The sequence below is a fragment of the Doryrhamphus excisus genome, linkage group LG15 (assembly GCF_037039965.1).
Source record: "Doryrhamphus excisus strain RoL-2023G ecotype Guam linkage group LG15, RoL_Dexc_Guam_v1.1, whole genome shotgun sequence".
NCBI classification, from domain to species: Eukaryota; Metazoa; Chordata; class Actinopteri; order Syngnathiformes; family Syngnathidae; genus Doryrhamphus; species Doryrhamphus excisus.
This window is the reverse complement of record NC_136371.1, coordinates 893,018-919,571: the sequence shown is the minus strand read 5'-3', so window position 1 is coordinate 919,571 and position 26,554 is coordinate 893,018. Positions and strand designations below refer to the sequence as shown.

General features: G+C 40.9%; 1 protein-coding gene across 3 annotated transcripts in view; it reads right to left on the bottom strand.

Moving 5' to 3' along the window:
• Nucleotides 1-26,554, bottom strand: part of LOC131104027 (metabotropic glutamate receptor 7-like) — a 130,731-nt gene that overhangs the window by 12,027 nt on the left and 92,150 nt on the right. For all 3 annotated transcript variants that reach the window (XM_058050721.2, XM_078796808.1, XM_058050716.2), the window contains 6 exons: nt 24,161-24,296; nt 23,556-23,710; nt 20,492-20,629; nt 15,528-15,728; nt 8,104-8,243; nt 1,525-2,460 (listed from right to left, as the gene is read on the bottom strand). In XM_058050721.2, the coding sequence (XP_057906704.2) occupies nt 1,525-2,460; nt 8,104-8,243; nt 15,528-15,728; nt 20,492-20,629; nt 23,556-23,710; nt 24,161-24,296 (1,706 nt within the window). The remainder of the gene's footprint in view (nt 1-1,524; nt 2,461-8,103; nt 8,244-15,527; nt 15,729-20,491; nt 20,630-23,555; nt 23,711-24,160; nt 24,297-26,554) is intronic.

Sequence of the window (26,554 nt, the reverse complement as noted above, 5' to 3'; positions counted from 1 at the left end):
TATTAAATCCTACCCCTCCATCTGGTACATTTGTTCACTTCCTGCTTTCCCAATATAGTAATTTTTTAAAATTATTTTTTAATGTTTTTTATAATTTAATTTATTTTTTCCAATTAATTTTTTATGTTTTTATTATTTTATATTATTATTTGTAATTCTTTATAATTTTTTTATTCTTTATAATTTTAAATTTATTAATTTTTAAAAATTTTTTTTAATTTATTAATTTTTTCATCATATCGTATCCAATTTTATCTTATCATATCATCATATGATTTTAAAGAGCTAATACCCAGCTCTCTGCAGTCGTTGCACATATATGCTGCATTTTCTTCTCATTTTGTTCATTTAACACAAAAGTGTTAAACAAGCAGATGTTTGCTCATGCTAAAAATGTCGCCGCCGCGTCTTGAAAAATGAATAAGGCAGTGTATCCATTTAACTACACTGCCACCACTGCAAAGGCTGCTTTACGACATGCAAAGGCACTTCTCACTGGCGGGCGGCTGGGGAGCCGGCAGACATGCAGCTACAGAAACCATTAAACTAGGACGCTGTGGTGTGAACTGACAGGCAAAGGAGGAGTTAACTGCATAAGAGGAAAGGAAAACACATTAGTGCCTCGCTACTCTCTGTGAGTAACATAATGAACTCCTAATCGCTGCTGAGGGTGTAATTCGTCTATGAAATCAGCGCCAAATTGATATGAGGAATATCACTTTCTGATCCATCTGCAGCGGTTGCTTATCTGGTCGAATATCGAGTGTCATGCCTCTCAAAAGGTTTGGAATAAGTAACTGTTTCCTGTCAGCATTGATATTCTGTCAGGGAAAAAGTTCTCCTCCACTCTGTTTTATGCTCCCATCTTGGCGAGCCCCGCGAGTGGGCCCGATGAATGCATCTGTATTCTAGCAGCTGCCGCCCAGATAAGCAGTCACTCGCCCAGAAGGTCAAAATGTCATATTCTCAATCAACTCTGGGAGCGCCCAATGTCAAATGCTTTCGTTGGGTAGAGAGCAGCTGTCAAGAAATGGAATGTGTCGAATCAAACTTGTATTTAGCCCCCCCCCACCTCCTCCTTCTCCTCCACCTGCTTGTCTTGCCTTCCCAAAATGCGGCATAATGGTATAAACGGAGCCCTAGGCGCGAGAACGGAGGTAATGCATCTGGAACCGCCAACTCCCCCATTCGCATCAATCCTCAGGCATCTCAGGGCGTATATGGGCTCCAAAACATCAAACCCTCTTCTTGCTCGGTGTGCTTGGTTCGGTCCGTGTCGGGACCCAAGTGTGAGCTCCCATGCAAAATGACGTGATTAGAAATCAAACGCAAATGAGCCCATAAGTTATACAGTCGCGAGTGCAGCAGCTCTCTGCGTGCGCTGTTTATCATATTGTGTCTCACAAATATGCAAGTGTTTAGACAAGATAAAAAGAGGCTGAAGGGCTGACTGTGAATTTATGAGCGGAAGGCGACAGAGAGACAAAGCAAAGGGCGGTGACACAGACGGAGACGGTGACTCACCTTCTCAGCAGACTGGGCCGTGCCAAAGAAAATGGGGATGAAGGCCAGCCAGACGATGCAGGTGGTGTACATGGTGAAGCCGATGGGTTTGGCTTCGTTGAAGTCTTCTGGTACGTCTCTGGTCTTGATGGCGTAGATAGTGCAGGTCACCATCAGGAGTATGCTGTAGCCCAGCGAGCAGATGATCTGGAGGTCTGTGATGTCACACTTCAGCACGCCGCGGGCCAGCATGGGGTTAATAGTTTTCTGCTCATCGTAGTCTATGATGGTGTTGGGAGGGTCCACGGCGAACCACACCAGCACACCCAGCAGCTGGACGCAGATCAGACTGGAAGTGATGGCGATCTGGGAAGTGGGGCTGATGAAGCGCGGGGCCGTGACCGTCTGCTTCCCTTGCTCGAAGATGCGGTAGATGCGGTTGGTCTTGGTGAGCAGCGCTGCGTAGCTGATGCACATGCCCAGACCCAGGAAGATCCTCCTGAAGGCGCACACGCCCACGTCGGGTTTGGCGATCATGAGGAAGGTGATGATGTAACACAGAAAGATGCCGGTCAGCAGCACGTAGCTCAGCTCTCGACCCGATGCCCGCACGATGGGCGTTTCGTTGTAGCGCACAAACGTGGCCATGACAAAAATGGTGGCGATGATGCCAAGCATGGCCAGGAAGACGGGGATGACGGCCCAGGGGGAGTGCCACTCCAGCTTGATGATCGGGATGGGCTGACAGGCAGTCCTGTTGGGGTCGGGCCTCATGTTATATGCACAGAGTCTACAGGAGGTTTCGTCATACTGGTACTGGTATCCATCACAGAGCTCGCAGTGCCAGCAGCACGGCATCCCCTTGACCCTCTTCTTCCTCTCGCCGGTCTTGCAGGGCAGGCTGCACACCGAGATGGGCACCTCCTGCTCGCCGTTGGGCCACTGAAGCTCCTCCAGCTGCAGGAAAAAACGGAAAGATGACAAAGGTTCTACACGGGAAGTCAAAATTCGAACCCGTAGCCTCGAAGCGGTGCAGATTCCTCATGACTTACATTATTTATCATAAGCGCAGCGCTACAGTAGCATCTGTTTATTTTATGCCATCGCCGAGAGACGACATTAGTAATCACCATGGCGACAGAGGTTACTTTTAAACAGGAAAATACCATAAAGCTGTTGCAACAAGCGCGGTGTCAAATATGAACAAGGAATGAAATCGATGTTGCAAAATGTCCGCTTTAATTGTCGCAGAGTCATTTGTACTTGCTAACGTGTAAACTGATCTCGTCAGTGTAAAAACATGCCACAGAGATATCTTCAATTCCAATCCAAAAGGCCCGGAGATCTTTCATTATTTAGGATCTAAAGTGTAAGACATTCAAGTCAGCCTTTAAAAATCCATGAAAAAAGGTTTTTTTCATCTGTTCAGAAAGCGTGAAAAAAAAAATGTATGATGTTGAATTTGCTTTGATGATGTTTTCAGAAGCTTTGCTGATTTACCATGAAACTGTATACTTGCTCTAAGGTTGCCATGGGTGCAAAACCACCACAGGATTAGCGATATAGCAACATGGTAAAGAAGTAGAATGTGAGAATGTTAGTTCATCGCCACTGTCGTGTCTTTGGGTCCAAGACATTAATAATTCATACGTTTCACAAGTTAGTTAGAATGAAAGTAATAAATAGCTAAAAGTTCTAATAAATATTCTTTCTAAAATCCCAAATACTTCAACTTGCTGATATAGTTAATCTTCAAACAGCTAAAATAACGCACAAGGCTAAAAATAACCAATTAGCTAAAAATGTCAGTTGGTGTACGTGTGTTAGCTAACTGTTAGCTGATGTGTGTTTAGCCTGCGACATGAGCAGTATTGGAATTTTATTTTATTTTTTTCTGTATGTTTCAGTTACCACTTACTTTTACAAGAACGCTTCGTAAAGCAAGAAAAGCAAGCCTTGCGTGCGGAGTTTTCTTCATTGGTTTGCTAGTCTAGTCTAGCGGCATAGCGACACGTGTTGTGACGACAGCACAGCCACTAAACATGGGGACCTATTATGCTCTTTTGTATTATCGTGTTAAACAAAAGTTGGGGATGGCTCTGAATGCTCGGTTTCAGAAAGTTTTGGAGCCCAGGTCACTGTGACATCACAGTGAGCTTCCTTATATGGATGTATGAGCTGTAGGCGGATCGGCGAAGCTGGACTATCTGCCAAACTGTTGTTGACGTCCAATGGCTGTTCAATGTTACTTGGTAATGTTGAAGAGCAATTCATAAGTGAGTAAGCGGTTGTCTGTGTAGCACTATAGTGTGTGCATACAGGGACGAGGGTGAAAATTTCAAGCTCACTGATGTCTGGATTTGCTAATAACGTTTTTCCACCACAGTCAGTGGTCTACCACTGTCACAGTCTAGTTTTTTTTTAACCAAAAGTAGTCCAGCAAAAGTGAATGAGTTAAAAACAGAGCTTTTGGAAAACTCTGACTTCAGCCTAAGTCTATGTATGACCAAGACTAAGCTTTTGGCTTGTGCCATCATTTCCGTCATTTCGTCAAGTGTAATTTAATGTGTGCAAAGGCAAACATTACATTTAAGAATACTGAAACAACTTTTTGTGTGTTTACATTGACAAACAACATTTTTTTTTTTACATTGACAGCATGCGCTTTGGAGGATGCTGCTGCTGCTGTCAACAACAAGGATGTGGGACAATGCCTGATCACACCTCGGGCTGGTGGGACAATTTTGACAAGCATGCCGTTATTTGGGAAGAATAGTGAGACATTGTTCGCATGGCAAAGACATTGTGATTTTGTTCACCTGCACACTCAAAGCTTCCCTGTCGTGAATGCATAAGTACTGCCATGGAGGCGATTCAACAAGAAGAATTATGTCAGCATTGATAGCGCTTCCTATTGGCTGTAGTTGCCTTAACAATCCATACTCATAACAGCCTGAGAATGTCTATTCATGCGAACAGAAATAGTTATCGATCGACCTTATCGGTGTGTGCCAATCATAGGTTTTATATGGAAATTGGCAGATACTGATCGGTGGCTGATCGATCAATCGGAGCATACACAGAGTTATTTTCTTCAAGTAACTTAATTACATTAGTCAATAAAGCAAAATCAAATAGCCGTTGATTGTCACACAACATAGTGTTTTCCTGCACGGCCATTGTCAAAACCAGTGGCACAAGGCAGGCTGTCACGTCGCAGTTGTTTGTGGCAACGTCCATCACTGTGCTGCAAGTCTTGCTATTGTAGAGCCATACACTAAAGCGTACCCTGATGACTGACCATTATACAAATCAAACCCCTTCTATATTAGTGTAAAACTATAAGCATGTTTTATTTTAATCTATCCAAGTTTTACAGCTAATGTTTACTTTGTTTTTAGTGAGTCATTTGTAGCTCTGAGATTTAGTGTGAGTGTGGCAGTGGTACATAGTTGATTAGAAAGACATGGCTTCAGCTAAAGAAATGTCGGAAATTCCTAATGCAATTCCTTTGACAGGCCCAGCTACACACATAAATGCAGTACATACAGTACATACAGTACATACAGTACATACAGTACATACAGTACGTGCGGTGTGAGCGCTGTGCACCAACATGACAAATGCGCGCGTCTGTGATGTCTGGGTAGATTATCATCTGCCATTTATCTGGGGTTAGCGATGTACCATTTGTTATTTGGACAATGAAGGGTGCTCTCCGGACAACCACCCGATTACACACTGTGTGGAAACAGTAATGAGCCCAACAGCTCTGTTGCTATGGAGACCAGAAGCAAGAACGTTGACACCTTGGACTCTCTCGGCTGTTGTACGTCTTCTATTTGTGTTGCTGCAATTGCAGTTAATTTAGCGGTTAATGTGAGCGTTCATCAGGTGGAAAAGCATGACGTACAGTACTAGGTAGTGACGTGACAGTATCAGTCGCGTTGGTACGCACGATAACCTTTAAAACGGGACGCCTCTTCAGCAGTACTGAACGGTGTAATCGCCCTCTCCCTGTTGCAGAGAAATAATTGCTTTGCAACAACATTTGATTTGGAATTGCTGCAAAAACAAACCCAAATATGCATCAGCAGAAGTTATTCCACCTGTGCTCTCAAATGCGTTGAGTTAAGTTTAATTCTTATGACCCAGACGGCAATTATGCAAATGTTATCTCATCTGTATGTAAATGCCGTGTTGTTTGTAATCTCAGTTACGTGGCGATACAACCACATTTCAGATCAGGGTTCTTCCCTTTATATATGTAGGTAATTTCATACCGTGTTTGCCTTGAGAAAGGAAAAAACAAAGAAAAAACATATATCAGGTTCTTTATAGCGCGGGTGAATCACCCAAGTCGATTCTTGTGTTGTGTCAGTGAGCTCCGACTAACATTTTGCACGGCAGCTATATCTGCACCACTGCACTCATATCAGACTGGAGGTCTTTTTGGGTGAATGGAAGATATTTTAAGATGCCATAAAATTACATTTTCTTGATAGTTATCTTTTGGATAGAAGGCAACAAAAAATAATCCCTTCACATAAAATCTCATATCAAGATATGTTTTTTAATCAAGCAGTTGATCCATTTTATTATCTTGTTCATTTAGGAGAAGACTATCTTCAATTCCATCTGACTCCATCTGATGTTATCATAGATTTGGAGTGTCATCATGCTCAATAGAAGCTGCAGCGGAGCCGCTGAAGAATAATAACATGGCGCATGCATATTTAGGTGGCACTTCTCAACGTGGGAAACATGTTTAGCAACCCTCTGCTGCCAGGATCGGAACTGATACAGCCTGACAGTTGTCTTAAAAGCATCTTCCTCCCACTCCCGTTCTCCGACCTATACACCGGCATCACTTATTACTGCTGGTGAACGCTTATTTTTAGGCAGAAAAGGCCAGAGCTCACACTAACGGCAACGGTAAGACTTTGCAATGTGAAGGTGTAGCCATTTTTGGTCTTGTTTTTAGGCACGGTTCCATCTGATACTGGGCCAAAGTATCACGTGATCTCAATTTAACGTTGAGCGACTCACCGTAAAGACCCAGCGGCTGCAAGCCAATTAGCGTAGAACCTTTGTCATCGCAGCCATGTGGAGTCACTATACGTGCAAAGACACGGAACGCATCCTAGCGCAATTTGTACGATGCAAAGTGTCTCAAGAGGTGGAGTCAGCACTGAACATTTCAACCCAAGCACGGTGAGCAATATGCAGTTTTACAGTCATCTAGTCACCAGACTTGGGTACAGAAATATCAAAACATGCAGGGGGATATTTTGTAAAAAAAAAACCCCAACATTTGCATGTATTCAAATATATTCAATTTTTGCAGTTCTTTTAGTGCTTATTTGTATTCTACATCATGCCGCAGGTTAATAATAAACAAGCCGTAGGCCTCAAATGACCCCAGGGTTTGACTTTGAACACCTCTGGGCGAGTGCTAAGAAGAAACGTGAGCCACAACAACAGTCATTCAAGCCACTTCTGAACTGAAAGAGCTAGATTCCTCTGCACCTTCTACGTGTGTGCAGATGGCCTCTTTAGCCCAGCCTCTATTATTATTGTTGATTACCGAAAGGAGGAGTAGACTTAAGAGGGCAGTTAGTCTGTGCCATTGCTTATTTTCAAGTTAATATGCTCGGCACAATGGAACCTCAGTTTGCGTTTTCTTTAAATCCAATATTTAAAGCCAATTGTTGTGTTAGTAACTCATTCACGGCCAAAGACATGTAGAGATATATAAAGATAAAAAAGTAACGTTAAAAATCGCCTTTGGACGTATGTATGTGTGCTCGAAATGAATAGAAAGATAAACATAAACAGTAAGTGGATATTCTTATCCGTCACTAATATAAACCATAAATGCAGAAGCACAATTTGTTGCATTTAAGTGTGCTCGGAAATCCCAGATAATGCATATACACTCAAAGCATGTCAACTTAACAAGTTACGCAGGGTCTTTGAACGCAACCCTTTGCATATGTGTTGTGTTTTAGTTTGATTTTCAGTTTATTTGGAGCTCTCACTACATACAAATATCATTTATTTTTATGTTCATAAACGACATAAAAAATCAGCATAATTCCATACATAGTGGCAAATGGTCGATAATGATGATTAATTAATTTGATTAATTAATGAATTAATTCATTCATTCATTTTCTACTGCTTATCCTCACAAGGGTTGCGGACGTGCTGGAGCCTATCCCACCCTGGCCACCCTGGATTGGTGGCCAGCCAATCACAGGGCACATATAGACAAACAACCATTCACACTCACATTCATACCTATGGACAATTTGGAGTGGCTAATTAACCTAGCATGTTTTTGGAATGTGGGAGGAAACCGGAGTACCCGGAGAAAACCCACGAGGAGAACATGCAAACTCCACACAGAGATGACCGAGGGTGGAATTGAACTCGGGTTTCCTAGCTGTGAGGCCTGCACGCAAACCACTTTACCACCATGCAGCCTTGAAAACGAATTAATTGGATCAAAAGTTTCAGCCCCAATATTTAGTATATGCTAGTATATGCTAGTATATCATATGGATGATTGGCATTATGAGTAAATAGTCGTCGTACCTTGAGCTGGAGAGTCTCCACCCACTGTCCTACCGCCTTATACTCTGAGACGGAGGAGTTGGTCATCTGGAACTGGAACAGGTCATAGCGTCCAGGAGCATCACCGTTCTTATTAAAGACAACCGGGGTGGCAGCACTGCCTGTGCAGGGAGAGAAGAGGTGGCCATTGCTGTGACAAGGTGCTACATCGCTCATAAAAGAGAGAAAAATGTGAACTTTTAACCCCTCGCTTCTTGCTGCACGGTGCCCGACATGGACATAGAATGTCCGATTTTGTTCTGGTTCAAACCTCCATACAGCGTTGTGACCTACATGGCGTATGACCACAATCAGAAGCAAAAACGCCAGCTCCCTACTGACCACGACTGCAGCGCCTCACCTGATTCCTATTCATCATCAGATCTCCACGGGAGCCCTGGGTAAAATAGATTTACACCTTCAATAAGTGGTTATTAATAGCTAACGGTGAACACTGACCACTGTTAAAAGATGCGTGCACACTTGGGGTCAAAGGTGATGCATGGCATCCTCCCAGCATACCCCAACAGGACATGGAAGCGGATTAAAGAGGTCAGCCAAAGCGTCATATGGCCTCCATCTGCTCGTAGTTCATAACAGAATCCTGAAGACTGTACTAATTAGCATCAGGAGGACAATGCACTCTTGCTTTTTGTTATTGTCGTTTTTAATGATGTTCATGTGTGAGCTGCAGCGTCTAAAAACACCACCTCTCTGCAGAAGTGAACGTGGAATGGCGTTTACGTGAAAACGGTCGCACTTCATTTGAAGCATACGGTCGAAATTGTTGACGAGGTGATTTTTAGCATCCCAGAGTGAAGCGAGATAATAAAAAAGAGCAGCGTGTCTGCAGGTTCAGTCACCTTGGCAATGTGTTCAGTGGGCCATAAGCACAAATGGAGATAGTATTTTTGAACTAGGACACAGGGAGTCTAATGACAACTGGCATGGGAATCAAGGACTTTAATAGCATCGACTATAAAAAGTATAGCGAAATGACCAAAAGCATATGTCCCAAACACTTTTGGGAGCATGGGGTTTTTTTTTTTTCTTCTTATATCTGGAACAGAGCTTGTGGCTTTGAGAGGCCACGGCACCTTTTCCTTCGTTCTAAGCCAGAGGGGAATTTCATCTCCCTCCAGTTTCCTTTCCAAGGACATTTGTCACTGAACATTCTACAAAAGTTTCTGCCAGAAAGACTCTTGTAAAACACAACAAGACTAGAAAAGTCTGTTTCTGGTGAAAGAACAAAGAATGCAAGGGACTGAACTACATACAGACTTTTTGGCTATGTCATTCCCACTATAGGTATGTAGTATAGTATACTACATAGTATATAGTATATAGTATATAGGTAAACCTGCAAAACAGCTGCATCATACAATACTGTGAGCCCTCATTTATCACAGTTAATTGGTTCCAGACCTGACCGTGATAAGCGGATTCCCGTGAAGTAGTATTCCTTACAATCAATCAAATATTTTGTAGTTGGAGCAAAGACAACATGTTTACAATCTTCTAATATTAGAGCCCAAAATTCATAAAATAGCACCATGTTGTAAGTAAGTAAGCATAATTATTAGGGCTGTCAATCGATTAAAAGATTTAATCACGATTAATCACATCTGTCCACAGTTAACTCACAATTAATCGTATTAATGGCAGATAGAAATACGTTTTTACGTTTTTTTCTATAATAAGTAAGTAATAAGTAGTAGCCCCAGTTTGATATAGATGCTATGAGATGGATGGTATCTGGGTATATTATATATATACGTATACTATATACTATATACTATACAATACCCTCTGGAGGCGCACACAGCTCGGCTGCTTCCAACGCTTCTTACGGAGCTCCGCCTAGTCGACGCGGCTTCCAGCGGTACTTGGGGCTCAGTTTGAGGACCTGCGAGGTTGGGTTAGCGCCAGGATTTCCAGGCAGGAAACCAACTCCAGGCGCTTTATTTCAGCTGCTAAGTGCCTGTCCACCTGTCTCTGGTGAGCATGGCGGCGTTTGTTGTGTCCAAATCAATAAATAAGGCAATGCTGTCAATGCGCTGTCTGGTCCAACAACAACTACAACATTGGATTAGCAGTGAAGCTACAGGCTCATGACGCTGGCGACAAAGAAATGCAGGAAGTGATTTGGAATAAAACCGTAAATACAAGTCACGAGATAAAGCAGCTCATTAAACATGTGGTTAAAGTTATGACGCTGCTCCCAGATGTACGATGCTAACTTGCTAATTGGATCAAATTATTACCTTTCACTAATGTTAAAGGTTAAATAACTGTTAATATTGTTCATTTCAATCTGAATTTGAATCCCACTAATGATATGTGCTTTCTTTGTTATTATTTTATTTATTTACTACTGATTGATTGATTGATTTTCTTTATTATTGATTTGGTTATTTATTTTTTCATTTTATTTTGTGTGGAAAATAAAAATAAAAATAAAAATAAAAATAAAAATAAAAATAAAAATAAAAATAAAAATAAAAATAAAAATAAAAATAAAAATAAAAATAAAAATAAAAATAAAAATAAAAATAAAAATAAAAATAAAAATAAAAATAAAAATTTAAAATAAATAAAATAAAATAAAATAAAATAAAAATATGAAAATGAAATTAAAAATAAAAGAAAAGAAAAGAAAAAAATTAAAAAAATTAAAAAGCAAAAGCATTGAAGGCAGTTATTTATTTACTACTGATTAATTGATTCATTCATTCATTCATTTTCTACCTCTTTTTCCTCACGAGGGTCGCGGGGGGTGCTGGAGCCTATCCCAGCTGTCTTCGGGCGAGAGGCGGGGTACACCCTGGACTGGTCGCCAGCCAATCACAGGGCGATTAATTGATTGATTTTCTTTATTCTTGATTTGTTTATTTATTTTTTCATCTTACTTTGTGCAAAAATAAAAATAAAAATAAAATAAAATTAAAAAAAATAAATAAAAATAAAAATAAAAATAAAAATAAAAATAAAAATAAAAATAAAAATAAAAATAAAAATAAAAATAAAAATAAAAATAAAAATAAAAATAAAAATAAAAATAAAAATAAAAATAAAAATAAAAATAACTAAAAGAGCAAAAGCATTGAAGACAGTTCTTCAAAAAAATTCTCTTTTAATAAATGCGTTTTTTTGGTGAAAACCAGAAGCGGCCCAGCCTCATCCAGACCCTAACTCCGGTGCCCAGCAGGTAAACTGAGTTTGAGACACCTGCCGTAAAGGATACTCGTTTATAAGGAGTATCCGCCTCATCCCTATGTGACAACCAAACAGACTTGTTAAAACAGCGAATAAAGATGTCAACAAGATATGGACGACTGGAACCAAAATCTGTGACAGGAGCCATATTGTTACTGAGCGCTACCAGCATAACAATTGAAATGCACAAACACACACAGTCAGTCAGAAATGTGATACAAGCCATCAGGAACTTGGCGTGCCTCAGCTTTAGAGCAAATAATTAAGTGGCATTTTCCGTGCATGCGGATTAAAAAAAAAAACATTCAACATTCCTTGCCAGATATTTTCAAGAGAACAAAATGCTCTTTCTCGACTCCAAAGCAAAAGTGTCGTCTAAGATGAAAGATTTATGCATTTGCATGTGACTCTGAACTAAGACTTAACAAAAGCACACAGCTGCTCTGCTGAGCTGAGTAGTGTGGGTGGACCGAGGATCCACTGCTGTGTTTCTCTCGCATCATTATTCTCCTCTTTTTTCTCCCTGCCTCCTTAGCTCTGTGACTTGGGCTCAGTGGAGAGATATAAAAAAAAAAGGTTTGCCATTAGCAATGGTATGTAGAAATGATAATGTGATCGGTTACGGGCTCCGTGCACTAAACTATAACAAAACCACTTTCACTCACTTGACAAAATGAAAAGACGAGGTAGCGTGTTTTTGAAATGTGACTCCATCTTTGAGGTGAAAGATCCTCGCCAAGCACGAATCCATAAAACGCGTCCAGATGGTTACAGAGATTGGACAACGAATTCTCAATCAATTAAACATATCCTCACTTTGATAATGCCCCCCCCCCCCCGCAACGTGAGCACCACTGAGGCTATTCAGTGTCTTCCTTTTAAAATCCGAGGACATGTCTTCCTGCTGGAAGTGTGTGCTGCTGCCATAGCGACAGTGTTACAGTCTTGTAGCCTGTATCTCACTGACAGAAGTTTGTTTTCACGCATTTCAGGAAGAATTTGCCCTGTTAAGTCTGGTCACTGTGCTGCTACAAAGGACTGATATCCACATCCACGCATGAAAACTCAACCAAAAGATGAATTATATTAAAATGTGTACTGCAAATATACATCTACAGTGGAACCTCTGGAGTTATTGGTTATAAAACCTGAGGTTATATTGATCAAAAATTCCCTGTTCCATCAATTTGAGGAACTCGAGGACTTCAACCGCAGCTATCACCAGGTCCAATGCTGTCCGAAAAGACTCTTCGGATATATCGGATTCAATTGTTCCCACTGGTTTTGTCTGATATAAGCGAAATCCGTTATATGCGTATACCGGAAAATGTCAGTTTTACGCATATATCGGATTTATATCCAGTATATGCGTAAATCGGACTCTATCCGTTATAAAAAGGCACTTCCTTGACTATGTTTCCAATGTACCTGGACTGGGCAATGAAAAGAGACGTAAGGTAATGAGAATTGAACTTTATTGGACTCTGAGCATAACAAATTGTTAATTAAGCTAGGCCCTGTTACGCCCTACGTTAGGCAGGCCTACGTTATTTCCAATAGTGAGGTTAAGATCTCATTCACTGCTGTGCTAGTATTATTGACGTCACTCACTTTTATATTTGTCCTAAATCTGGAGCCAGGAGAAAGACACGATTTTGTCCGAAATAGGCAAAATCCGTTATAAAAAATCCGATATATGCAATGAATTTTTATTGGAAATGCATTGGTTCTTTTTTATCTGTCCGTTGTGAGTGAATTTCCGATATATCCGAGTCCGATATATCCGAGGTTTACTGTACCAACCAGCGATTCAACCTAAACGACCGTCATTGGCTGTCAGAGGTATCTGTATCAATTATTGCTCGGGACCTTCTTCGACCTTGGAGACTTAAATTCTTCGGCTCCCGCACCATCCCCACAGACTAGAGCTGTCCTATCAAGTCTTTTAGCATGAATTGATGAATGAAAGGCGAAACGTCTTCTAAGTCAATCTGACCTGGTCCGGTTGGGATTGATTCAATACCCCGAGGCTACAAAGACCTCAATGAATGAGAATTTTCAGGCTAACATCACAAAAAGCCTTTGATCTTTTAATGAGAAAATGCTGTCCGGTTCTGATAAAACTGCTGCGGCGGAGCACACCTAACGCTAACCCTGTCAGGGGCTGAGCTTAGTTTTTACTACATACTGAGAACATTTGCCCACCCTACATATCCCACATTACATCTATCATAAGGGAGGGTTATTTTAATGCCAGGCACAGTTGAGCTACTGCGTGCACTTCAGAAAGTAGGGCAGTTTGGGCAAAATAATTCAGATTTTTTTTTTTTTTTTTTTTAAAAGAGCTAAGCCTGATGTAGAACATTTTCTAAGGACACAGTGTTCTTCAAATGAGCCTCTAATGATCACTGGCTGACATGCCAGCACATCTGTAAAGACAGAAGTGTCTCTTGTTTCTTCCCCATTTGGCTTTCTTCTTCCACTCACTGATGCCCTGCAGTGCAAATGTCATGAAGAGCCACTGACATTAATTGTTAAGTACATCACTTTCTGTTCACGACTAAATAATGCAGAGGTTTAAGAGCAAGGAGATCCGTAACATATGAAATAATCTCTAAATATTACACAGAGATGCAGCTATTTTGATATTTTTATGAAATAAACAGAATGGAAGCCATGACTGGCTGCTCCATTTCTTCATTCTTCTAGGTAGCCATCTTTAAACATAAGATGAGTGCATGGTGGATGAATGTGAGTCCAACTACTCAAACAATTTATGCTGAAACCTTTTGGAGTTCCCCTCCTCTTAAGAGGAACTTAACGTGATTAGTAATTAATGAATCGTTACCAATTTTGAGCTTCTCAGTGTCTTCCTAAGAAGTAATCAGGAACAAGTCAAGAGGAAAGCGGTCAGAAAGTTGCTTCACAACTCATCATGAATGCTGATCACGTATGGATTCATTCATCCTCACGAGGGTTGCGGGGGTGCTGGAGCCTATCCCAGCTGATGTTGGGCGAAAGGCAGGGTACAGGGTGTACTCCAGCCAATCACAGGGCACATATAGACAAACAACCATTCACACTCACATTCATACCTATGGACAATTTGGAGTGGCTAATTAACCTAGCATGTTTTTGGAATGTGGGAGGAAACCGGAGTACCCGGAGAAAACCTGTGCAGCCCCCTGTCTATTCCAGTCTTTAACAAAAAAAAAAAAATGTGAATGTGAGTGTGAATGGTTGTTTGTCTGTATGTGCCCTGTGATTGGCTGGAGTACACTCTGTACCCTGCCTCTCACCCAACGTCAGCTGGGATAGGCTCCAGGATACGCCCACAACCCTAATGAGGATTAAGCAGCACAGTGAATGAATGAATTTGAGTTGAGTGTAAAACTTGCCATGCACGCGTTTACAGAATCGGGGAAGTTTAACACATCCAACCAAGGATTTTCACAATACCACGGCTTCCTGAAATTCAACCCTTCTTTAACACAAATCGTGACAAACTCTGGCGAGACGACAACACTTCATTGAGCGCATCACACATTGTCAACAAAACGATACACCAGATGCATCAATAGATAAATGTTATTTTCTGTTTAGTATCACTTGATAGAGCCTTATATCAAGTGATATAAAAGTATGTATGATATGTGCTGATATCGGATCAGTATCGGTGTCTGATATTCCAGGCTGCAGTGAAAAAGATGTATCGAGATACCCCTAGTGTTAGTAACCATGAAACAATGTAACACAAACCTGGGAAGGTTTATGCCTTGCAAGGTTTCCATTAATTAAAAAAACACATGGATATATGAAACGGAAGTGTTTGTTGTATTCATAAATCTTTTATATACATCCATCCATTTTCTGTACCGCTTATCGTCACAAGGGTTGCGGGCATGCTGGAGCCTATCCCAGCTCTTTTCGTCCTTTACACTAAAAAACTAAATGATAAAACGGAAACGGGGTGTGATTGTTTTGTATTTCATCATATATTGTTTTTGCCCTGCGATTGGCTGGCGGAAATTCCAAGGTGTAGTCAGCTGGGATAGGCTCCAGCCTACCGCCATGAAACTAATTCTGATAAGCAGCATAGAAAATTGATGGATGGATGTTTGTCATTATAACAAATACATAAATACTTTCTCCTGTTGACTTAGTAATATTATAAAAAAAAAAGTACCTACCGTTGAAGCTGGAATTCCGGATGTACTTGAGCAAAGTTTTGCCCTCAACGGACTCCATTTGCGGACAAACACCAGGATGGTCGGGACACTGGTCCCTCTGAATGTTGTGTAGCGCGTGGGCCATGGCGTACACAGCATCAATCACAAACTGCACTTTCCCTTCCTGCTCATACTTGGAGTCGATCCCGATGCGCTCTTGGCCTGCGGGAAGAGGAGGAAGAGCCAAATGCACCACAAGCCATTAGACGTTACATCAGCACTCACTATCATCTCCACTTCCAATTCCTTCCTCCATTTATCATTTGCTGGCAGTTAGTTAAAGTCTGATTTTGAGGGAATTACACCTGAAGGGACAATGCAGTCGACTAAATAAATAACAACATGTTTAATTCCCGGGAGGCAAAATTGTTAAATATCAGGCTGTGCTGTTTGTGACAAAGCCTGCAGATTGCGTTACTGTGCTGTTTCACAAAGTAACTGCTAAAAACGGCCCTCATTGGCCCCATCCACAAGGTGATAAAATCGCCATGAACTTTACAGACACACTTTTCTGCACTGCCTTTCTGTTCTTTTATATCCTCCTCACAGTGCACTGCCCTTTCACTATGGGTTGCTGTAAAGGTTTTGCCTTCTGCTGCTCATACACAGCATGAATACGTAATGTACTACCTGATTTTGGATTCTGGTTGTGTTCAAATTTGCTGTGTTTTTCATTCTGAATGCTGGACGCTGCGGCGATTCCGAAGATAGAATGGAAATGACATCAACACAAAGATTACTAGCGCCGCTAGTCATCAGAGTTGTAATATCCAACTGTCTGTGACAAACAAAAACAGGCAGTATTGACAAAATAAGAACAAGTACACAATTTAGTCCGACTGCTGTTTTCATGCCTGGCAGTAGAGGTGGAAGGGGATGTACTTAAAACAAGATTGTGGCAGATTTCCTAAATGGAGGGATGTCAAAAACAATCAGTGTTGACATTTCAGTCCATTTCTCACATCGCAACGTATACAACAGCCAACACGCAACCTTTGTACATAAAAGAAATGAGTACAGGGTAACCTGCGTACATGAACAGGCTTTGAATTCAAAAGCCTCCTGTCAGCGTTTGGCATTCATAAATAAAATCCAAGTTGAAATATGAAGAAAGAAAATAACAAAACAGCTGCGTGGCCTTCACAGTTATAAAACGTATTCTTCGCTGGGATTGAGGGAAGAATGAAACTCATTTAAAGTAATTTCACGCAGGGTTAGCGGGGATGGCAGCATGGACCTGCATCTTTTATCTTTGACACATGATGAAATGCACCCAACACCAAATCCGTTGGCAAATACTCGTTTGTGTCATGCTGCCGTTGCCGTCAACATGTATGCAAGCGAGATTAATACGGCATCCCACATCAGCGGCATCACCCACGTCGATAATGAATGTGGCGTGATGCCTGTCAAAGCATTGGCACCCTGTGTTTAAGAAATATAAGCATGCATCACCGTGAGCAACAACATCACCATTATAGCCACCACAAACACGGTAATACAACAAAAATGGTTTCAAAGAAGCATTCGTATTGCATATTGTCGTCACTTCCACCGTAAATAAAGTGGACTCCTTGCAGAAGCTGAGCTGACTCGGCCATGAAAAGATGCAGGGAATAGGAGGTTTGCTACTGGAGAACTTCAAGACGGATGTTTAGGAAGCGGGTCCACAGGCGTTAAGCAAAATATTAATGAAACAGAGGAAAAGACATACCATGGGAAATTGAACAGGAATGTCTTAAATGAGGCAAAGTAGCAAACAGCTTTCCGCCTCACAGTCGGCTGGCCTGCATATAGACTACAGCAATGTTGTCAGTATAGCAACGATATGAAGTTATGCTCTTTCATTACTAAGTTGCACATACAAAATCATTGACATGGTTTCCTGGCTTTTCATAAGGAGATGTGTCTGTCTTTGCCAAATCCAAATATACTGTAGATGTAATAATAATAATAATACATTTTATTTGTATAGCGTATAGGGTAAAAGATACATTAAAATACAACATTCATTCGTTAATACACAGCTAAAACAAAAGTTAAAGAGGGGCACAGCAGTCAGGTATACAAAGTTAAAAACAGATTTAAAGAGGTGGGTTTTGAGTTGTTTTTTTATATTTAAAAAATATTTACAAAAAAGATATATTTATAAAATAATAATATATATTTTTATATATTATATATTTTTAATATATATATTATTTATGTATATATTATTTATATATATATTATTTTATATATATTATTGTAATATGTTATAAAAATATATAAAATATATTTTAATCTATCCATTAATATTTGTCACGTTTAAACTTATATACATCGTTCGCTCACTGGCCTGGCCTGTCTTCATTAAAAAAATGTATCTTTACATCTGTCCGTTTGTGTTTAACACAGTGGACCGAAACAAATTCTCTTCACAACTATAGTTGGACAATTAATTGGATAATTTTGGCCACTTCCCTGTGCTATTCCCAGATTCCAATTCATCAATTTGAACACACTTAACGACATTATACTGTGGTAAAGACAGGAAGCAGAACTGGAGGTAGCAGAGATGAGGATGCTGAGGTTCTCACTGGGAGTGACCAGGATGGATAGGATCAGGAATGGTTTTATTTCATTTAAATATGCATCAGATTACAATTGAGTGCATCCCATAATCAGTTCCCAGTTCCACATGTTTTTTTTTTTTTTTGTCCCGTAGCAAAGTACTGGGTGATATGAGCATCCAATGCCATAATGGGTACCATAGTAAGTGTCAATATAGTGATATATATAGCACATCATGACTGGTTCAAGACTCTTCATCCTTGTATTTAGCAAACATCAACTGCTTGTATTGTTTCTTGAATTGGCTCATCGTTGTGCATTGTTTGATTTCCTTACTCAATCCATTCCATAGTTTGATTCCACATACTGAAATGCTATGGCTAGCATAACGTAGTCCTAGCATAGAAGTGTTTCAAATGTACTTCTTCCCTGAGATCATATTTCTCTTCTCTTGGTTATTGGTTATTTTTAGCCTTATGCATAATTGTAGCTGTTTGAAGATTAACTTTATCAGCAAGTTCAAGTATTTGTGATTTTAGAAATAAATACTTAGTATGTTCTCTGTAGGCGGCATTATGAATTATCCTTACTGACCTTTTTTGCAGTACCGTATTTAACAAATAAATGTGAACCGGTAACGGAGATCGCAATAAATACTTGCCATTTAAATAATTAGTTTTCTTTGTGTTTTGTAATCAAGTGACTGGGAGTTAATCACGTAGCTTTATTATAGCGTTAGCATTGCTAAAACAAGCGCTCCATCACCGTGTTTCCATGCACAGCCACAAGCACAACCAAATGGAAATGTATAAGTATGTCACGCACCATAAAACAGGAGCTAATATGATGTACGTCCGCCTGTCTTTTCTAACATCACACAAGCAGAGAAGACATACTGAAGAATGGCCCCTTAAACAAACCAACCCAGAACTCCAACTGAAACATTGATATAAAGCTGACAGACATTAATTATTCAAGGCACCAAATGATGGTAATGTGGATAAACAGCCTAGTCCTGTCACGGGGGAATGAAAAGAAAATGGGTTTAAGAGTTGTAGAATATTAGTCACAGGAGCAGACGGCATAACTATAATACGACTCAGACACGTGATGCATTGTTATTATTTCAAGTAATAACTCTGTGTCAACCCGCCGGGCACCAACACTTGCTGTTGGACTTTTTGCTGCAATGAGAGGAACTGAATAGAATATCAATGGCTTATGTACAGCTACTAATCATGTGTTAGGATGGGTATCAAACGTTATCACCTGGTTAATAATGTTACATTTCATATTAGTATTTCACTTGCCCAAAAAGGTGGTGATCGTCTCGCTCCTCGGTTACCAAAACAGGGTACGCTACCACCAACGATACAATTGTCATAAGGGATATGTGAATAAAAATGAAATTCAATTAGCGCCTAATACTCACACATACGAGTGGGCCTGAATGCCTCATGGCGCAAGGAAAACGGAGTAGATAGCAGAAGGGACACAGAGTAAAAAGTTGTTCATTGCTCTGTGTCCTAATAAGTGTGATTATTATTTTAGCCTTGAAGATTTCATTTATATTGATGTTCCAATCCCCACAGCTGTGAAAACCACAATCATTGTGAGTGGGGATTCTGCCGAAAATTAGGCTTTATCGTTGGTTGTATATATTTTCAAGAGTAGACAAAAACAAGATCAAATTCAACCCATTCAAACTGAAAGATCAAACTGGAATAAAGTATATGTAGGTTCATTGCTTATCTATTTATCAGTGCTCAGAATGTCACAAAATTGTGTTAAAGGGATTTTTTTGACATGAAGTTGTACGACACCCCTGAAATCGGTAAAGCAAATATGCCTAACAATGGACAGGTGGGAACCCAAAGTGATACAACAGCAGAGAAAATAACACCCAGCGATTTGCGAGGTCTGATTTTTTTCTAGTAGGCATTTGAATGCATGTTGTTTTGAGAAGCCAAACCCTTACTTAATTGTCTCCAGCAACTAGCTGGCACCACTTTCCTCAGCACCGAAATCCAACCAGAACTCGGCTCGAGACGTGAAGTTGGGGTTGAGTCGTTGACGGACTTAACTGCTTAAGGGGGTGTCACCGTTTAATCACCTGCACAATTTCGAAGTAGAGATTGCACTGGTATACAATAATATTTAAACAATACCTAACTCTAATGCTAAGTCCAATTGTAAGTCACGTGAGTCTACCCCAGGGCAGATTTGGCTACATAGCCGATGTAGTTTACCACCACCAGACTGTGACTGGAATTAATGAGTAATGGGCTCACTGTGAAGAACCTTATAAAAAGGCACTACCGTATATAAATGTAATCCATTCCTATGATTACCGTAGTACAAAGAGGTGGTACCTGTGCATTTACGAGTGGTGTCTTCTTTCTTGGACGCACTGAGAAGCCTGCAGTTAAAGTTCTCCTCCCAGAATTCAGCAAACCAAACGTTCCTACGATTGTTCTCCAGCGTGAGTGCAGTGAAGTACTCATCAAACCCTAAGAAGAGAGGATAAAAGAGCAATCGTCAATTTCAATTATTATGCAACTGGAGCCTGCAGAAAAGGAAGTGCATCACTGTGGCGGTGATGGTGTGGCTCTGGCCGCCAAACCATCACGTGCCACGTCATCAAACATTGACCGTGGCGTTGTTTTTTTTTTTTTTTTCAAGCCCCATGAAGCTCTAACTACTTTCTTCTTGGAAATTGCACTAATTAAAAAAACAGGCTGCATAATAAATAGCGCAGGAAGTGTTAATGGTGCCACAGCCTGTTGCCTCCGGCTTTAAAGTCCTGTTGGTACTGAGCTGCTTCCTTCGCTAGCTGCATGAAAAGCCGGCTGAGATGGATTGAAAGTGTGGCGCTTAAACTAAGACCAATTTTCAAACAGAGCTTTCTATGGAGAATTTGCATGAGAAGAAACTTGCTGCAACAAAGGAAAAAGGAAGTCTCCAGATTTTTGCTTTTATTTGAGCAACTTTCTCAGCCTCATGCGGGTCAGAATACACAATTAAAGCTCCCCCCCCCACTTGCATCAAAAAACATATTTTCCTATTCCACATTTGAAGGTCTCTCTGTCTGCCTCCACTCATTATTGTTCCAGATCATCTGAGTCGTGGGTGGAAACGACTAATCGGACTCGCATGACTCAGCTGAATTTGTTCTCAAAACACCACCAATGATGCCTGATGGATTGGTAATAATCTTACGGCACCCCACGGTGTACATCTGTCCAGGCCAGACTTCTCCTAATGAAAGAAAGCTTGAATAAAAAGCGATGAGTGGCTGTTGAGTGCTTGGAATAGAACCGTACCTGCTGAGAATGTTCTATTACACTGGTTGGTGTCTAAGTGCTCTGTCCAATCAGGCAATAATGTTTGATTTTATTAGTTTTTATGAAACACCATCCCAAACAGCGGCCGTTCTGTAATCAGAAAATGTTACATTTACAAAAGATAACCTCAAAAACAAAATTCTGTCATTTTTCATATTATAAACGAAGGCAACATGTTGATCTGTTGATGCTGGAATAAAAAGTGAATCAAGCTAAATATGTCAGGCAAACGAGTTGCTCTGATGACTTTCTGTATCTGATAAATCCCACAGAGAAGACACAGTGGGCAATGTGACCTTGCTCTCCCTCCTCCCAGCCAAGTATATGTGTGCATCAAGGTCATTGATTCTCTCTGAGGACTGTGGAACATCATTGGGAGAAATTGCCAGCTGAAGCAGAAATAGATGAGACGGGCCTGGAAATGAGGACACCCAGGAGGTAAATCAACATATTGTATTTTATCACAAATTGTATCTTAAAATGCATGACACATCTTGCATTCAATTCTAGCAGGGTAGAGTAATCATATGCTAATGTTTGAGTCGGTGGTGCACGGGAGAGATGCTGATGAAGATACAGATGTGGAATTGTAACCTTAAAGCAGAACTAGTCATATGTACGTGTCTGTAGACACAAAAATGGCATCATACAGTATAAACCTAAAAACATCATCACGCCGTATTCTTTTATTTTACCTAATTTCCCTTATTTTCACGTGCAAATTTTGCACCAGAATGCAGTGAGACACGTAGAACATAAGGAGAAAAAAAAAGCAAAGCACACAAAATGAACAGACCGCTAGCAAAAGCCATAGTGGAACTGAAATATCAAGCTAATTGCCAAAGCACAAAAATTCTGCTGCCAGCACTCTCAGGTGAAAGTACAGTGGCGGCTTACGGTGCCAGACAGGAACTGGCAATACCAAATGAAGAGACGGAGCAAGAAATAATGCATAGTCCTGGCCAGCCATTTGGGGCAGCCATTAGGGCAAATGTTTGTTGATCTAAATGCCCTTACATGCTAAACAGACTTGCTCTGCCAGGGAAAAGTGTGGAGTGGCCAGGCCAGAGCAGGAGGGGATAGAAAAGAAGAGAGGAAAAAAACAGAGGGAGGAGTGCGGGGGCGGGAGGGGGACAATACAGAGGCCCGAGGTCAATTTAATAATAGTAAACATGAAAAAAAGATACCTTTTTGGAGCAGGAGGGGATAGAAAAGAAGAGAAAAAACAGAGGGAGGAGTGCGGGGGCAAGAAGGGGACAATACAGAGGCCCCTCCCTAAGCCACCCCACACTCCACAGGACCGCCCCGCCCAGGAACAGAGGAGGTATCTCACTACCACCCCAAGGAACGGGCAAACCTGCTTTTCATTAATGTTTTCAATTATGCCAATTTTGTTAATGTTCTAGTAAAACAAGCATATTGGCTTTGTTGGCTTTTATTTTGTATTCCTGTACCATGTGATTCTCATATTTGACGTTTTATTACTGTATTTCCTGTCATCAACATGTTCTGCATACAGTGTCCAGTCCAGTGTACAGTATACTATAATTTATTGTACTATAATTTATTAACATGTAACACAAAACTCGACTTACATCACAGTAACATCATAGAAACCAGAACTGCATTGCAGGGTACCACTTTGCAGTATGCCTAAAATTAATTCTAAAGACTTTATGTTGTTTACGATAGGTTAATATTGGCAATGTCAATCATCAGCTATGCTGTTGAATTAGAGCTCATGTGATTGTGGAAGCGGTTATAATGCTGTGCATACTTTGCACGATGAATCCCGTAAAGTTCTTCTGAGAAAAACAGGAGTGTTTACTATTTGTTAAAGGATGAGAAACAGACACAAGGACTTAAATTCCAACCTTACATAATACCGTATGAGTTAGAATATCAAGCACATATCTAAACATAATGTGATTATTTCAAATCTGTTCTAATCCTTCCACATGGCTAAAATGATTTACTCTTTGTCGTTATCTGGAATTGAATAGATAAAGAATTCAAACTCAACCAATCATAACGCAGCAACAATAACGATGCACGGTGCAGTGTGACGGCCCGTGCACATCGGTGCGCATACCTTTAATCGAGGAGCGCTTGGGCAGTATAGTAATGGCTCCCACTGCTACATCCTCGAGCTGGTGGATGGGGCTGCTTTTGGCCCCCCAGCTGTCAGATCCAATCCACAGGAAATGGCCCACGTGATTGGCCCTCTTAGTGGCATTCAGAACTCCCCTGCAGAATTGTGAGAAAGCACAATGGGTGTGTGTAATCTAACCTTTTACACCGAATGATGCTACAGCACTGTCTTATCTAGTCTTGCTTGATGTCATTGCATAATAGAATAAAAAGGGACAACAAACTTTCAACAGTTTATGTGTGTTATTTACTTTAAATTCCAAGGAGTGAATATATTGTGTTTGTTTGCGCAGGTATTTCCCAGGAGGAGGTGTCACTGACATAATATCTGTGTGCTTCTCTAGTGATCTGTATTCCCTGCGTACGTCGTCTTATGTTTGCGGTGTCAAATGCATGTTTGTGCAACAGACTTGCTGCATGCATGCTACATTTTTGCCTGTGGCTTGTCTTCAGGAGCTGCCACTCAGAGATTAAAGAGTGTAACGTGGCGAGCCGTCAGCACGCCCGAGCGACATTGACGACGCCGCCGTGTGCGACATTGCTCACCGTATGTCTTCTTCGTTGGCAAAGATGATGACTGCCCTGGAGTGCTGGGTTTCCAGTAGTTGTTGGATGGCTTTGTCATAATCCTCAAGCTTGGGGTTGTGGGGAATTTTCAAAGACTGGGAGATGCAGATTCCACCTAATAAATGGAGAGAGTGAGAAAATGATAAGGCCCCTGGTATAATCTCTGCTCTTCTGTCACGCATACGTATGAACACACAAAAAGCCTGAGGCTACCACAGCTTCTTATATGGAAATTGGGCCCAAATAACAAGGAGCAAAAGCATAAACAGTAATGTTCGGGAGATGCTTTTTACCGAGTATTAATCATAATCTTACAGCACATACTTACATGTAGTACAATCTAGCGATATTTAATACAAGAACTGTATCCTAAATATTACTTCATTCGTTTTCTACCGCTTGTCCTCACAAGGGTCGCGGAGGGTGCTGGAGCCTATGCCAGCTGTCTTCCACCCTGGACTGGTGGCCAGCCAATCCCAGGGCACATATAGACAAACAACCATTCACACTCACATTCATACCTATGGACAATTTGGAGTCGCTAATTAACCTAGCATGTTTTTGGAATGTGGGAGGAAACCGGAGTACCCGGAGAAAACCCACGCATGCACGGGGAGAACATGCAAACTCCACACAGAGATGGCCAAGGGTGGAATTGAACTCGGGTCTCCTAGCTGTGAGACCTTATCAGACTTTATCAGAGGCTTTATCAGAGAGGTGTTGTTATATTATAATATTGCAACACTTCCATAGAAAGATAGATAGAAAATGTTATGTTTTCATTTGTACAGATGGTAATACACAGTGCAATATTATATCACATTATATTACATAACGGAGCATGCTGAAAACCAGTAGATGTGCTGGAGCCTATCCCGGCTGTCTTCAGGCGGGGTACACCCTGGACTGGTGGCCAGCCAATCACATGGCACATATAGACAAACAACCAAACAAACATGCAAACTCCACACAGAGATGGCTGAAGGTGGGATTGAACTCGGGTCTCCTCGCTGTGAGGTCTGCGCGCTAACCACTTGACCGCCGTGCAGCCCTATCGTAAATATTATTATGCTTATTTTTGATTGACACTGAGGTATTATGCCGAGGTTGTCATTGGGAGTGACCAGGATGGATAGGATCAGGAACAAACGAGTAATCAGAGGGACATTACATGTTAGAGGCCTTGGAGATAAAGTCCTTTAGGCCAGACTGAGATGGTTGGGACATGTCCAGAGGAGAGATAGTGAATATATTGGTAGAAGGATGCTGCGTTTAGAGCTGCCAGGTAGGAGGCGTAGAGAGGAGGTTTATGGATGTAGTGAAGGAGGACATGAGGGTAGTCGGTGTGAGAGAGACAGGGTTGGACGGAGGAGATTGATTTGCCGTGGCGACTCCTGAAGAAGACGAACCGAGATATTAATGTAACAATATTATTGTTGGAGATCACCTTCACATATAACTCCAATGCATCATGCTGAAAGGACTTGGATTAGTCACACCCAGCTAAATATAGTAACCCATATTAAACACACATTAACACATCTCGGTGTGATGCAGTGCAGTTTAAAACCGCTGCAAACTACACACAAAAAACTGTGCTACACTTATTGTTAAATGCATAATAATTGATAGTGACAGAACGGGTATCACTATTGTGCAGGTCTACCAAATAAAATGGCCAGTAAGTGTTTTTTTACATCTTGGCAATGACCGACAAACCAGAGCGACGTGCCATAAATCACCTGCCGCACCCGACTGAATGCCAAAATCTTTTTTCTTGGAGTGAACGAATGATAAACAAACTCTGTGACAACAAATCCAATAATCTTCACCACCAGGAACATAAAGTTACTGATTTTATGTTATGGATTTGTCATTGCCTTTTTATTTAAAGTCTTTATCTGATGTTGGACTCTCATCTCATTGGCTTTTACGTGCGGTAATCACAAAGAGAATATTAATGCTGATGATAAATCATTTCCTGACAAGTCACCACTAATGACACCATCAAGGGTACTGCCCGCCTGGGTGCTGAGCTAACAGGCAGACACACATTTACAAATGCATAGTCACAATTTATTATTTACAGACTTATAGGACGAATGAGTCATATATATATATGTATGAAAACGATAGAAACTTTTAAAGAAACAAATAATGCGATCACCTGTGGGAGTCTAACAGCGAGCCTCCACTTGGTCAGCAGCAACAGCAAAGCTTTACCCAAACCAATTAAAATTTCTCCCACTCAAGCTTTTTAATAGCCTACCCGACGACGTCTCAGTTTGCATTTCTCTGAGTAGACAGATAAATGGAAGTAAACTCCTAATTGCCAGTCTCCTTTGGCTCATTACTTTGATGCAAACAGTTTTT